We start from the raw sequence: 12525 nt of genomic DNA, 5'->3' as shown, positions 1-12525 counted from the left end.
ACTCTTTTTCTACCTGGAAGAAAAATATGATTCTGCAGTTTGTTTACTACTTCCTGAAAATACATTTTGCACAGCTAAATCAGCAGAACAAGAGGTCACATTTAAAAGTCTATCAATGCAAACATCTCTCTCTGACACTGGGCTGCATTTACTAACTCCTTCTTTCATTGTATCATACAAACCAAACCCCAAACTGACAGAAGCAGAAACCCCAAAAGAGCAGCACCATGTTTGATCTTGTTTATAGATTGCAACACTCACTCAGACAGGAGCCTTTTTCATACTTCCCAGCTTCCGAAGTGAAGAAAAGCTATATAAAAAACCAACCACAGAAATTCAACAGCAGTGCCTGGAGGAAAACGCAGCATTTCCAAGGCTGATGCCATGGAACGAGGTCAAGTTCTACCAGAGATTTAAATAAAACAGGCAAATAAGACAACTAACGCTGCTCTAGTGATGCTCCACCATCTTCTCACCTTCACGGGCTCGCAGAAGTCCCTTTCACAGCACATGCAGGTACAGCAGCACCACATAAACATCACCGCGGGGCCATCTGCAGCGCTGGGCACTGCCAGGCACCCTCCCGCAGCGCCCACCTGGCCGCGGGCTCCGGCCGCTCGCTGCGCACGCGGGGCCCCTCTGCCACCCCAGCATGGCCGCGCGCGGGGCTCCCGGCCTGCCGAGGCAAACCCGCGGCCGTGCTCAGAGCTGGGCACCAACCCTGCAGCCCAGCCCCTGCTTCAGGAGCAGGCGAGGGCCAGGACTGCGAGATTTAAAGCTACAGGACTTCCCTGCTGCATGCAACGCACCACGCTGTTTTTAAAACTGCACCTTTGAGCCAGAAAAATTATACAGGATGACAGGCAGCCACACTGGGAGCAAATCAATAGAATCGAGGTGACACAGGCGTTCCTCAGCACACACAAAACAACGGACTCGGCAGCAAGATTCAAACCGAATTAAACCAGAGGTTCAATGATGCGCAGCAGGACATAAATCCACCCATAAACTATATGCTCTATTTATAGCACCACTGAAACACTGCTTTTTAAACAATCACTAAATAAAATTTTCAGAAGATTAACATGCTCTCCCGAAAGGCTGAAACTGTAATTAGAAAGTAATCGTCACAGCAAGGACTCAAGTACAAAACGGAGCCAGCAACAGCATTTTAACCACAGCTGACAAAACCACCACCTCTTAACCACTACCCACGACCTCCTTGTCAAAGAAAGGTTAGTTTACTGTTATATTTAGATGTAAAGCAAAGATTCATCACCCTGTTTGTGACAGCTCTGACCCACAGTACCTTACGCCACCAAGCCCTGCTCCTGCAGAGTCATTTTTAACAAGCTCCTCTCACTTCATGGCTGCTTCTCCCCTCGCTCTTCTCTGTCTCCCTGCTATTTCCTGTTTGTAACAAGTATTACTGCTTACTAGGATAGAGAGAGATGAGCACAAAGCCAAGCCATATATAAGCTAAGTTTGAGATCTTCAGAACCATTAATTCAGAGTATGCAAGGTGCTCCCAAGGCTAAAATACCAGGAACTGCTAAAACCGTCAGAATTAAAGTGGACTTTTAATTCCCTATGGCGTTAGCCACGCAGCATGTTTGCAGCCAGCATGGATACGGGGACGTAACCTTCCATGTCTTCTTTTTGTCTGTCCCTTGGAGCCAGATGACTCTTGGAGGCTCTGACAGACATTACAGTGGTTGGGTTTGGTAGGTTTGGGGTTTTTTTTAAATCATTCTCTTAACTTGCAGTAACGCGCAGGTACTGTGAAGAAATTCTGCACTGAAATGTTAATCCATAAAATATAAACTTCTGCCATATAACAGAGAAGAAAACTCTTGACTGACTCAAACCATGGGCAATATGGAAGAAAATATTAAGAGCAAAATTCAGTTTTCATTGGGAAAGAAGAGATAAAAGAGGAATTAAAACTTGAAAATGTGTTCTGTAGGAACCAGGGTTAGAGACAAAACAGCTAAAAACCCCATTGTCTTAAATTATACTGGTATGTCAGGTGGCATTTCTGGAAAAGCCTTATGATGAAAGAGCAAGTATACTGTAAGGGGCATTTAGAACAGGAATTGAGAATGAAAACATTACATAGAAAAAGAACAATAAAGTCTGATTCATGCAGAGACAAGCCACGCTGGTGTGGAGATACCAAACGATACATCCACAAAAGCATTTTGTGATGTTAGAGAACAGGACACGAAGGACAAGGGGAGAAGGGAAAGGAAGAAGGAAGGTGGCAACCCAAATGGTACGTGGTGCAATTCTGCAGCGGGGCTGCACCCGGCCACCAAATCGTGAATACATCGCACCAGCCTGGTACAGATCTGGGCTCTGCAGCCCAGAGCCGACTGTCCAACAAGTACCAGCGTTGTTGTACCAGAAACGGCTGCTCCTAACCCCGTTCTGCAAGGTGCCGCTACAACAACCGCCTCGCTGCCGCCCCTCGCTCAGCGGGTCTGCGCGCGAGGCGGAGCTCCAGCGAGCGCTGCTGCAGGAACTGAGGCAGAAACATGCGCAGAACACGAATGAAATGAAAACAAGGTAACTTTGCCTATTACCATATATTCAAAACTGCAACGCAGTGCCATGAAAATGATTGCAAAGACCAGAAATTAGAGGAAATCTAATTCAACTGACATTTATATTGCCACTTCTCTGTGGGTATTCTCAGGGTTAAATGGTAAGAGGGTCTCTAAAAATTGATTACCTTATAGGAATATTAGATATGGAGATTCTCTGATCACGAGAGCACTGTCTATTCAGCCTAGCAAAGCCATTGTAAAGAAGGCTTTTAAAAAGAAACATTGGTGTAGTCACTGACCTATACCAACTGAGGATCCCACCCCACATCTGTGAAATCTTTGAAATCAGCCAGTCATCCTGGGCACGCAGAAGAGTTTTACAACAATGCACTGCACTGCATTGCACAACGCTGCACGCCTGCCAGATAACTTCTGACTTTATCGCTGTGCTCCAGACCAACTAGGAGCAAGAACCAGGCCAAAAGGCATCCACCCTGTCGCAAGAGTCTAGTGAGAAATCTCCACTAAAAAAACCGAAAACTGTCTGGGCTAAATACAGAAACTGAAACAATTTCTATACTTGTGCAAGTTCAGGGCACACTCTAAAATTGGAATCGTGATCTAACACAATGACAAGACATCAAGAAAAAAAAAAGGTCACAATTCACTTTTTCAAGGAACTGTTTTACATTTTTATGGCAGATTTCACTCTCAAAAACAGGATCTATATTGAGAAGCCTCTAGATTTCTATGACCTTTCATCTATTAATGATGGCAGATCCCACCTAACAGAGGTGAAGGGGAAAGGAGGTGAAATTCCTTCTACAGAATGTCATTAGCCTTATTTAGGAAGCAGTTTATGTTGGGTAGAACCCAGCTCTATTCCCAGCAATTCTACTATTCAGATAGAGCATTTCACCATATGACGCAACAAATGAATCAACAAAAATATGCTCATTATTCTACTTAATATAATCATACAGCCTTCATGAGCTTTCCAGAGCAATAAAATCAAAACCAACCTACCAGGCTGAATATCACCTCCATTAAGAGAAATCAGTTTCACTCCTCGTCAAAGAGGAATGCATGTTTTCTTCAGTAAGTTCTGTTCCATCCCACAGTGTGGCAACAGTGCACTGGTGTTACCAGCTGTTAAAAGTAGACTTCTAGACCCACGAAGAAATAGAAACATCGTAAAAAGAGCACTGACAGCAACTCTTCCATGCAAACGAAATTCAAACCACTCTGGTGAGTCGCAGCCTCGCAGCGAGCCTGTGCAGGTCTCAGTGCCGCAGCGATTCCCGCGGTGCTGCTGCCCTCGCCTCGGTTCTCCCACAGCCTCGCACGCGGGACGGCCACCGCGGCCCAAGCCAGATGAGGGGATCGAGCCTCAGTAACGCGGGGGGATGCAGATGTTCCCAGGTGTCCAAGCCGAGAACAGGAAAAGCCTCATAAATGGAGACAGCGCTGAGCGCAGCAGGGAGGGGACGGGGCCCTTTGCCGCTCCGGGCCGTCTCCCTGCACCACCCCACAGCCTCCGCCTGCGAGTCCCCGGCGGCGTCAGCAGCGTGGGACCTGCAGCGACGGGCACCTCGCTTCTGTTCTACGGCATTTCCTTCCTGAAATTACTCAGTAAAATTGGAGAGAGGAGGGATGGGGGGGGGGACGACACACAAATGAGCTTTCATGCAGCTTAAAAACTTATGGAGATTAGATGCTCATATGACCCCTATAACAAGATGAGAACTCTTTCCAAGACCTGTTAAAACCAGAAATTTTTGGGAAAACACACAGCAGGAGCTAGGTCCATATATTTGGGGAAATCTGAATGCTGCCAAGTATTAAGTAATGAGAAGTATGAAGCGAGAGAGTGAGAAACTGGTGGAAAATTCAAGAACTGAGTGGTGATCTTTCCATCTTGTGCTGTTCCCTAAAGTGGTGCTTCGGCTGCGGAGAAAAGGCGACCTCCAGGCCCTCCCCCTTATCTAGAGCTTTTCATACGTGAAATGCCTTTTTTGAACACCTGAGGCGCACATACAACTGATGGGAAGAGAAGCCAGTGTTAGTCAGCTCCTCACAGCAACAACGGAACAGTACACTGTGCATCAGTGAAACTGGGAAAATGAGGACACAAAAGTAACAGTTACAGGAAGACAAAACCCTGAAACTGAAATGGCAGAGGAGTCTAAAAAGGCAGACTATAATTACCAGAAAAAACTGGGCCGGTGCTGTAGCAAGGACATCCCTGATTTGTCTCCAAGTCCTCAAGAGACACAAGGAGCCAAGAGCTCAGGACTGGGCCTGGGCACCGTGGGGGCTGCCCCTGCCACCCCAGACCTGCCCCCACGGGTTCCTGCCGCAGGATTAACCCATCGGCCGCGGGAGCCGAGTGCAGCCCAACGCCGGTATGGCCAGTGCACCACGCGTGCCCTCAGCGCTGTGGGCATATTCAAAGAGAAAAAGCAGATCCACAGTTTGCTAGTTTATGTGAAATATGTGACTTTGTCCTGTCGAGCTTGGGACGTTGCTGTTTCTAAAGCTTTATGGTTCAGATTTCTAAACTCCATTACTCGCTCTGAGACCACTGGAATACCGGGTACAACTGATGCACAGCAGGTAAGTGGGAAAAGCAAGCAGGTGCTCAAACCCGACCCTTCCCAGAGCTTACCCTGGCACAGCCTTCTCCTGCAGCAGAAACCGCACCGCTCCATTTAATAGAAAGCTACATAAAATCAGAGAGGAACATTGGGAGAAATAGAGGCAGAGCCCCAAATTCAGCAAGTGCAAACCAGAAGCTTCAGTAATCTGTGGCAAAGTAAACTTTTTTTGGTGGTTGTTGTGTTTTGTTTTCTTTTTTAATCCAGTATTGAAACTAGTCATTAAGATCCTGGGTTTGGAATACCTGTTCGGACACAGGCTTTATACTTGTAGAGGTCCTGCTTCCAGAGATTCAGAGAGGATGACTAAGAGGCCAACCTAGTGCCTGCACACAGCACTTCAGTAACAGGAGAATAAGGTGGAGTATCAGCCCCTTTCACTCTCTGGGTACAGGAAAACTGCAAGGCTCAGGAAATCAAGATCTGCGTTGAACCTTCTGAATGAGCTTCTCCAAAGGAAGGACAACGGGTAGGAGGGAAGAGAGTCGGAAAGCCAAGCAAGTGGTATGAACCGAATTACAAGGCGGTAAAGTGCAAGCACTTGGTATCAGCACATCAAATCACACATATCAGGTTAAACATCTAGAGATGTGATAACATGACCAACATCATAAATGGGGAAAACAAAATCTGACTCAGCCTTCTCTCATGCCCAAACTGTTTCATCTCTTCTTCTGCATCAAATGCAGACAAAACTGATCACAAACATCAGAAGACTCACAGGTGATACTCTTTCAACCCTGTGTAGACACAAATGCAGGGCAAACACACTCAAGAAAAACTGCACTTGTATCTGTCCGCTTCCAGGTATGCAAAGGCTCCTGCAACACTTCTGCCTCTTTACACGTCTGGAGATTTTTCACACTTCCAAATGCAGTTATAAAGAGGGAAAACGTTAAGTTAGTTATGCCAGGGAAAAATTTCCACCTACAACTGTCCTTGAAGGGGGCACTTGAACAGAAGTACAGCCCACAGATCCTGAATGTTAGTTATAAAAAGCCAGCTGAGGAACCTGCTTCTGTCACTGTGTCACTCCCAATAGCTTCAAGACTAAAACTTCAGAGAATCTCTTCTAATGTAAGCATCAATCAGCCATTTACATATGCACGATGCAGCTTCAGCCCTCCCCTCCAAGGAAAGTGGAATTACAGAGCTGCGCAGGACCCAGGAGCAGAGGCAGCTGCAGGCGGGCAGCCGGCCACCGCAGGAAGGAAAGGCTCTGGCGGCCTGCGCGGCGCGCAGTGTCCCACCATCGACTGCCCCACAGCAGCGGCCGGGCCGGGCGGAGACCAGCGAGCAGAAAGCAAGGGGGTGCGTATGGATGGACGGACAGATGGATGGATGCACAGGAACGAAGGAAAGGAAGTGTATGCACACAAGCATACGTATGAGAAGAAAGGAAGGGGAGAAGCAAAGGAAAAATGGCTTATTAAAACCTTAGGGCAGAAGGACTTGCTTGGCAGCCAGCACATTTAAACAAGTATTACATCCAGCAGCTTATGCCTGGATGTGTATGTTAGGTTTTCATTTTCTTAACTCTTGATAGTCACAGGAGTGACAGCTTTTAAAGTTAAATCAATTTCTTCATCATGTACTTTTTGTGCCTGACTAAATCTGTGGTTGTACATTTTAAGTACTTTTTTATATCCAAGCTAAACAGATTATGAGTATCAGAACACCCGTGAACTGTACAGTGCATGCTTTAGTTTTATCCGCCTGTAATTGTAAAACAGTAAAATTATTGCAAACATTGTCATAGTTTTCAAATTAATAATCTATATTGTGTAGTGTGGTTTTTCTCCCAGTTCAACTAAAGATTTATGTGTCAGCAACTAAGCACGGAGCACATGGACTAAAAACAAAGCTCATCAAAATCAGCTAATGTTGCCAGAGTTCAAGTGGGACTGCACACTCAACATCAGTCAACTCATTTTCAGAACTTCAGAAAGAAAACATTCTTCCTAAAGTCCAAAGAATTTGTAATTCTCCTGATCTGCTTGAAATGTAACAGGCTCAGCTTTCCTCTAACTGAACTAGGAAATCCCCCCTAGATAAATCCAAAATGACTGCATTTTTACAGAAGGGTACAAAACACCGGCTTTACAGTGTACTTAAAGATCACTTTGGCTCCAAAGGACTCTGTTTAGACAGACAGCAGGAAGGAAGATGCTCAAGCAGTTCAACTCCTTAACCAAAACACAGGCTCCCTAGAAATATGGATCTTCAGGAACTATCTTGCACCTCTTACTAACACTGCAAACCTTATTCCCGATATGGCACTTGAATCCATCAACAAAAAATGTCATCCTCCTTCCCTTCTCATTAGCTCGTTCCTGAAGAAAGGTTCACTTCTGAGGCTTTTTCCAAGTCAAGGTAGATGGGATCCTTAATGCCGGGAGCTGCAACAGACACGACTCATCTCTTTAAAATGCTTGGAAGTGCTGCGTGACACAATGACAAACAGCAAAGCTTTCCTTTCCTGTCTCACAGCCTCTGCGATGGCTATGATCAACTGGGGTTGCATCACTGCTTACTTGCAGGTCCCAGTTTTCTGAGTAGTTTCCCTTGTACCTGGGGTAAAGGGACCTCCGCCACACTGAAAATATCAGCCTGATAAAATACGGAAGAGGAAAGAAAAATAGGAAAGAGAAAGAGACCTTGCTTGTGCTCAATACTACTTCTGGACCCACAAACAGGTATTCTCTCTCACTAAAGGAAACCTCTCTCCCTAACTTTTTTAAAAGCTGCTGCTACTGCTTTCAGGGAAAGGAGAATCCCCCTTAAAAAAACACTGACTTCAAAATCTTATTTGTCAGACAAATAAAAGATGTCTTTAACATAAAATGACACAACACAATGATAGTTTGCAGTGAAGGCTTAAAATGGGCCATACTCCCTACTAGTTCTCTTCACAGCTGGTAAAGCACTAAGCCTTCAGGTAAAGATCTCAGAAAGCCAACTGCTGACAATACATGCTGAAAATACGATCTGATAAGCCATTTCAGCCCAGGTTTTGTGCCTGTTTTGCAGCTGCTGACAACCTTATAGGCACTTCAAGCGGAACAAGGATCTCTCTCGGTAGGAGGTATTGATGTCTTACACTGTCTCAGTGCAGATGGAGAACCATGAAATCAGACTTTGGCAAGTAGTCGGAGGAACTAATGGAGTTTCAAAATAATTTTATTTAAATATGTAGTTGAATTTTTGCATCTGTTTCTGCAATATGTGACATTAAATATTTAAGAGCTCTCAAAGAACTGGATGTTCACTTCTAAGTTTTGTCCAGATATAGTTAATTGGTTATAGTTAACTCTGAATTCATAATTTTGCTAAATTTCCACAGAACTCCTGTAAAGGACAACATTTAGTAATGAGATTTATATCCTCCACACTTACCAATGCATACTAACAGGATGTCAGAGAATCTACACAGCTAATTAATTTACAACATTTTGCTTAAGTAAACAGGTGGAGAACTTAGATGACTTGCTATCATAAAGTCTTAAAATGAACACACATTACTACAGACTCAAAGCCACAAGATTTGCCTTTATTGACTGGAACTTTATATAGCCAGTGAAGAGTTAATAATCAAACACTACTCCTGGATCAATAATCTCAGTGATAAGGGGCATCTTGCATAAGACTTTCTGGTCATTATGTGGTGATTAGTAAGTTTCTGCACAGCTGCAAGACCTAATCACAGATATCTGGGCTTGATCCACATTAACCCCCAAGCCTGGAAAGGGCCCGTCTGTTCCCGTGCTTACCACCCAGGGACAGGGGCTAAAGCCACCTTAATGTTCTTGCTGGCATCTACAAATTACAAAACCGTGTGTGATTATAAAAGCGGCAATAACCTAATGGTATAAGGTACCATTTGGATCAGAAGCACTTTAAGCTAATGCATTATTTAACATTTATCTTCTAATTTAAGCTCCTAGACTTCAAAGTCATGGCACAGAACTGGAGTTCCCCTCCTCTGTACATACCCACCGGATAAAGTTAGTTTTGGCTACATCTGTCTTTTTTACATTTCACTCAAAGGATGCTCCGCATAGGACTTGCTTTCCTTGTTACTGTTGGTAGTTTCTTGTCTCAGTTTTAACCACCGTAAGAAGAACAGCCCTTCCTTTCCCGACACACGTTTCCAGAAGTATACAAAATGTTTCTACTGGCACTTAATAATGAGAGAGAGCAAAAGGTTAGTCCATAAATATTGCATCCTGTAGCCCTGATGTGAAGCGCGGCCGTATTGATGGTGCTTTTTATAACCAGTTTATCTCACAATACCAACACGCTGAATCTCGACGAAGAGACCGCGGCTGGCTGTGATGGTGCAGCTCAGAACTGAGGCGCCACCAAATGACAACCCACAGCCAGAGTTGTTATTAGCCAGAAGACGGCTCTGTGAACTAGGGCGGAGAGTAAACTTGTGTACAAACAGGCCATCCTTCAGGAGGCCATCAACATCAAGGACATTTTCCAAGGGCATTCACCTGATTATTGCTGCACCAAATCAACTTTCCCACAGGAACAATGGAGAAACCTGGCTGCTGCCTGCCAAATTGCTACTAGACCAGATTTGCACACATGGTTAAAATGATGTCTGTTTAGAAAAGGACTTCTCAATATTTATAACCTAGGGTGGAGAGACTTTTAAAAGTTTTTGCTGAGCTTGTCTATTCCAGCTATTCATGCAATGATCCAGACCCACTTCAGGCCAATCTGTCAGTGCTCTGCACACAGAGCTATGGAGGCGGCCTTCGACACCCTTTTGGAAGGGGAAGAAAGTCACCCGATCTCAGCCTCCATTCCTTTTGATTTTCCCAGGTACAGGAAAAACTGACAAATCCAGGATGACTGCCTGCACCTCAGCGCAGAATTAGCAGTTGGGGGGTTTACTGACTGCTGCTGCTTCATGGCCATCTGGGACACACCACGCTTCCAGCCAGGAGGGAAAGCAAGGGGAAAAGAGAATCAAACTTCAGCAGAGCTGGGACCCACAGCACGAAGGGACCGCTCTGGGCTTGTGTGCTTCCTCCACCAGCTGCTGGGGGACAACAGCAAGGGACAGGCCTTCAGAGAGAAGGCAGCTCTGGAAGAGAGGGGCTCTGTTCCCCTCAAACAAGGGTGCAGGATCAGGATGGAGATGCCTTCAATGTCCCAACACTATATGCTTCTCAGCTATTACTTTTTTCTGCTGTGACCTTATGGCTGATAGCAGCTAACAACAATCCTCTTGAGGCAGCTAGAGCTGCTGGCATGGGTGTCCACTGCCTGTTTTTGAGGTACGACCCCGGTGGCAGAAGGCAGACCCTCGCATCACCTGGTCCCCCGCAGCAGAGGTGGTGCACACGCTGGCGATGCTCCGGCCGAGCCTGGGGCACTGTGCGGCCGGCAGCTCCTGACCCTGGGCCACCACCACTGGAGAAGCTTCTGGAGCCCGGCCTGGCCCTGGGCCCGCCAGCACACTCAACCCTTCCCCTGTCGCACCCACAACTATAAAAATCCTGAAACAGTGAACTTTGACACGTTACACCGCTAAGGTACAAGTCTTCGTACTGGGAAATTGTGGTGGTTTAGTCCCTGCCGGGGTCTGAGACCACGTGGCTGTTGCCCCTCCCCCACAAAGGGAGTGAAATACAAAGCCCCGGGCTAAGATAAGGACAGGTTTAATACAGCAGTGCAACAGCAACACAACAAACAAACAAACAACAACAACAGTATTAACAATGAACAGAGCAAAATATGTACCGATACAGCAGTGAGAGGAGCGGTTGCACAAACCCCACGCGCTCACCGATTCTTCCTGCGCTCTGGCGCCTGGACGTGACGTCAGCATGGTATCTGAATAACCTGGCTAGAGCACCCCCCCACTGCTGGGGAAACTTAATCCTATCCTAGCTAAACCAGGACAGAAATAAAAACCATAAAAACCCGTATCCCTTTAGGATATTGCTTAGAATTTGGGCCTAAACCTGTGGGTGTGTATCAGCACAGTTATTTTTGCTCTGCTATAATCAATGGCCAACCATCACAGGCCACCATCCCGGGGAGATGACATGCCCCACTGAGCACGGCAGGTCCCATCTCCCACCAGGAGGGCCCCTGACCCCAGCACTGCCTGCGGGCGCTGATCCTGCGCTGAGCCGGCTGTGGGTAAACACGGCCCCACGACAGGACTGGTGGCACTTCTGCTCACCTCTAACGGCTACATTTGATCATTAGCTGCCATCAGTTCCGAGCTCTGGGGCACTGTCTAGTGATGGTGGTGAATGAGGGGGTGCGGGAAGATGCGCCGAGCTCCCAAGACCTGACCACGGTGGGTCTGTTCAGGACAGCCTGCTCTCACCCGCTGACAGATCAGGAAGGCAGTTGCTGGCACCCACTACCATTTTTCAGCGTAATACTCTCCTAGCTCTGACCAGTGCTGCAGAGTTTAACACTGACAGTCTCAACTGCTCCTCTGCTTATTCAAGTCTACAGAACTCTTATATCCTTGTCACAAGCCAAAAAAATTTCCTCGTAACAGATTTATTTCTATTTTCCACTTCTCATCTTCCTCGGGCATTTTTGTTAGGTACAATGGTCCAACACCTGCAGCTGTGTGAGCCATCTTCTCCTGTCTCGCTGGCCGCACCCATTCAAGAGTGACACTTATCCAGCAGTAACGATCGGGCCGTGCCTGCAAGCAGGAGAAGGTGTGTCTCCAGGACTACTCCTTCTCTTACCAGGAGGTGACAGCAGACCAGGCTTGAAGTACCTGGCTGCTGACAAGAAACAGCTCGGTTTTGAGGGCACCTTACACTGCTATTCCCGGCCTCCAAGAAACCAGGAGAGGCTGCCACTAGTGTCCCACAGCCACCACGGGGCACAGGGCATGGCAGAGTGTCTCTGCAGTGTCACTCACCCTGGGCACACCTACTTGCACAGCTCTGCTTTTCCTCAGACGGCACCAAATGTAAAATCTTGAGCATTCATAGTCCAGTTCCAATTTTAGACACAGCCTAAGATGTACTTGATTAGTAAATGGGTGATGGTCTTTAAACGGGTTTAGTATTTTTTTTTTAATAAGCAATGAATTGGTTAACCTGTTAGAAATCTGCATATAAAAACCTATCTTCCTTCTTCCTGACATGGTAAAATACAAAATAAAGACTTTTAGCATACTATGCAACATTGCTCTGGCTCAGCAGAAACCACAATCAAGGCAAAATGCCCAGTGTGCATAAAGGATTAAGTTTACCAATAAAGCTGCAACCTAAAAAACTGCACAGTGATGAAATGGAAAATTTCCAAGTAGGCTTGGTGTTTCA

General features: G+C 46.2%; 1 protein-coding gene across 7 annotated transcripts in view; it reads right to left on the bottom strand.

The window, feature by feature from the left end:
• Positions 1–12525, bottom strand: part of TMCC1 (transmembrane and coiled-coil domain family 1) — a 121193-nt gene that overhangs the window by 25482 nt on the left and 83186 nt on the right. Inside the window, exon 1 of one of the 7 annotated variants that reach the window (XM_074878745.1) lies at positions 3576–3770. The exons of 5 other annotated variants lie outside the window; for them this stretch is intronic. In XM_074878745.1, the coding sequence (XP_074734846.1) occupies positions 3576–3596 (21 nt within the window). In that variant the 5' untranslated portion in view covers positions 3597–3770. Of the gene's footprint in view, positions 1–476; positions 528–3575; positions 3771–12525 lie in introns of those variants that run through there. One more of the 7 variants, XM_074878739.1, reaches the window with a different exon arrangement.

This window comes from Strix uralensis, chromosome 10, assembly GCF_047716275.1.
Source record: "Strix uralensis isolate ZFMK-TIS-50842 chromosome 10, bStrUra1, whole genome shotgun sequence".
Classification (NCBI taxonomy): Eukaryota; Metazoa; Chordata; class Aves; order Strigiformes; family Strigidae; genus Strix; species Strix uralensis.
This window is presented reverse-complemented; position numbering and strand designations above follow the sequence as displayed.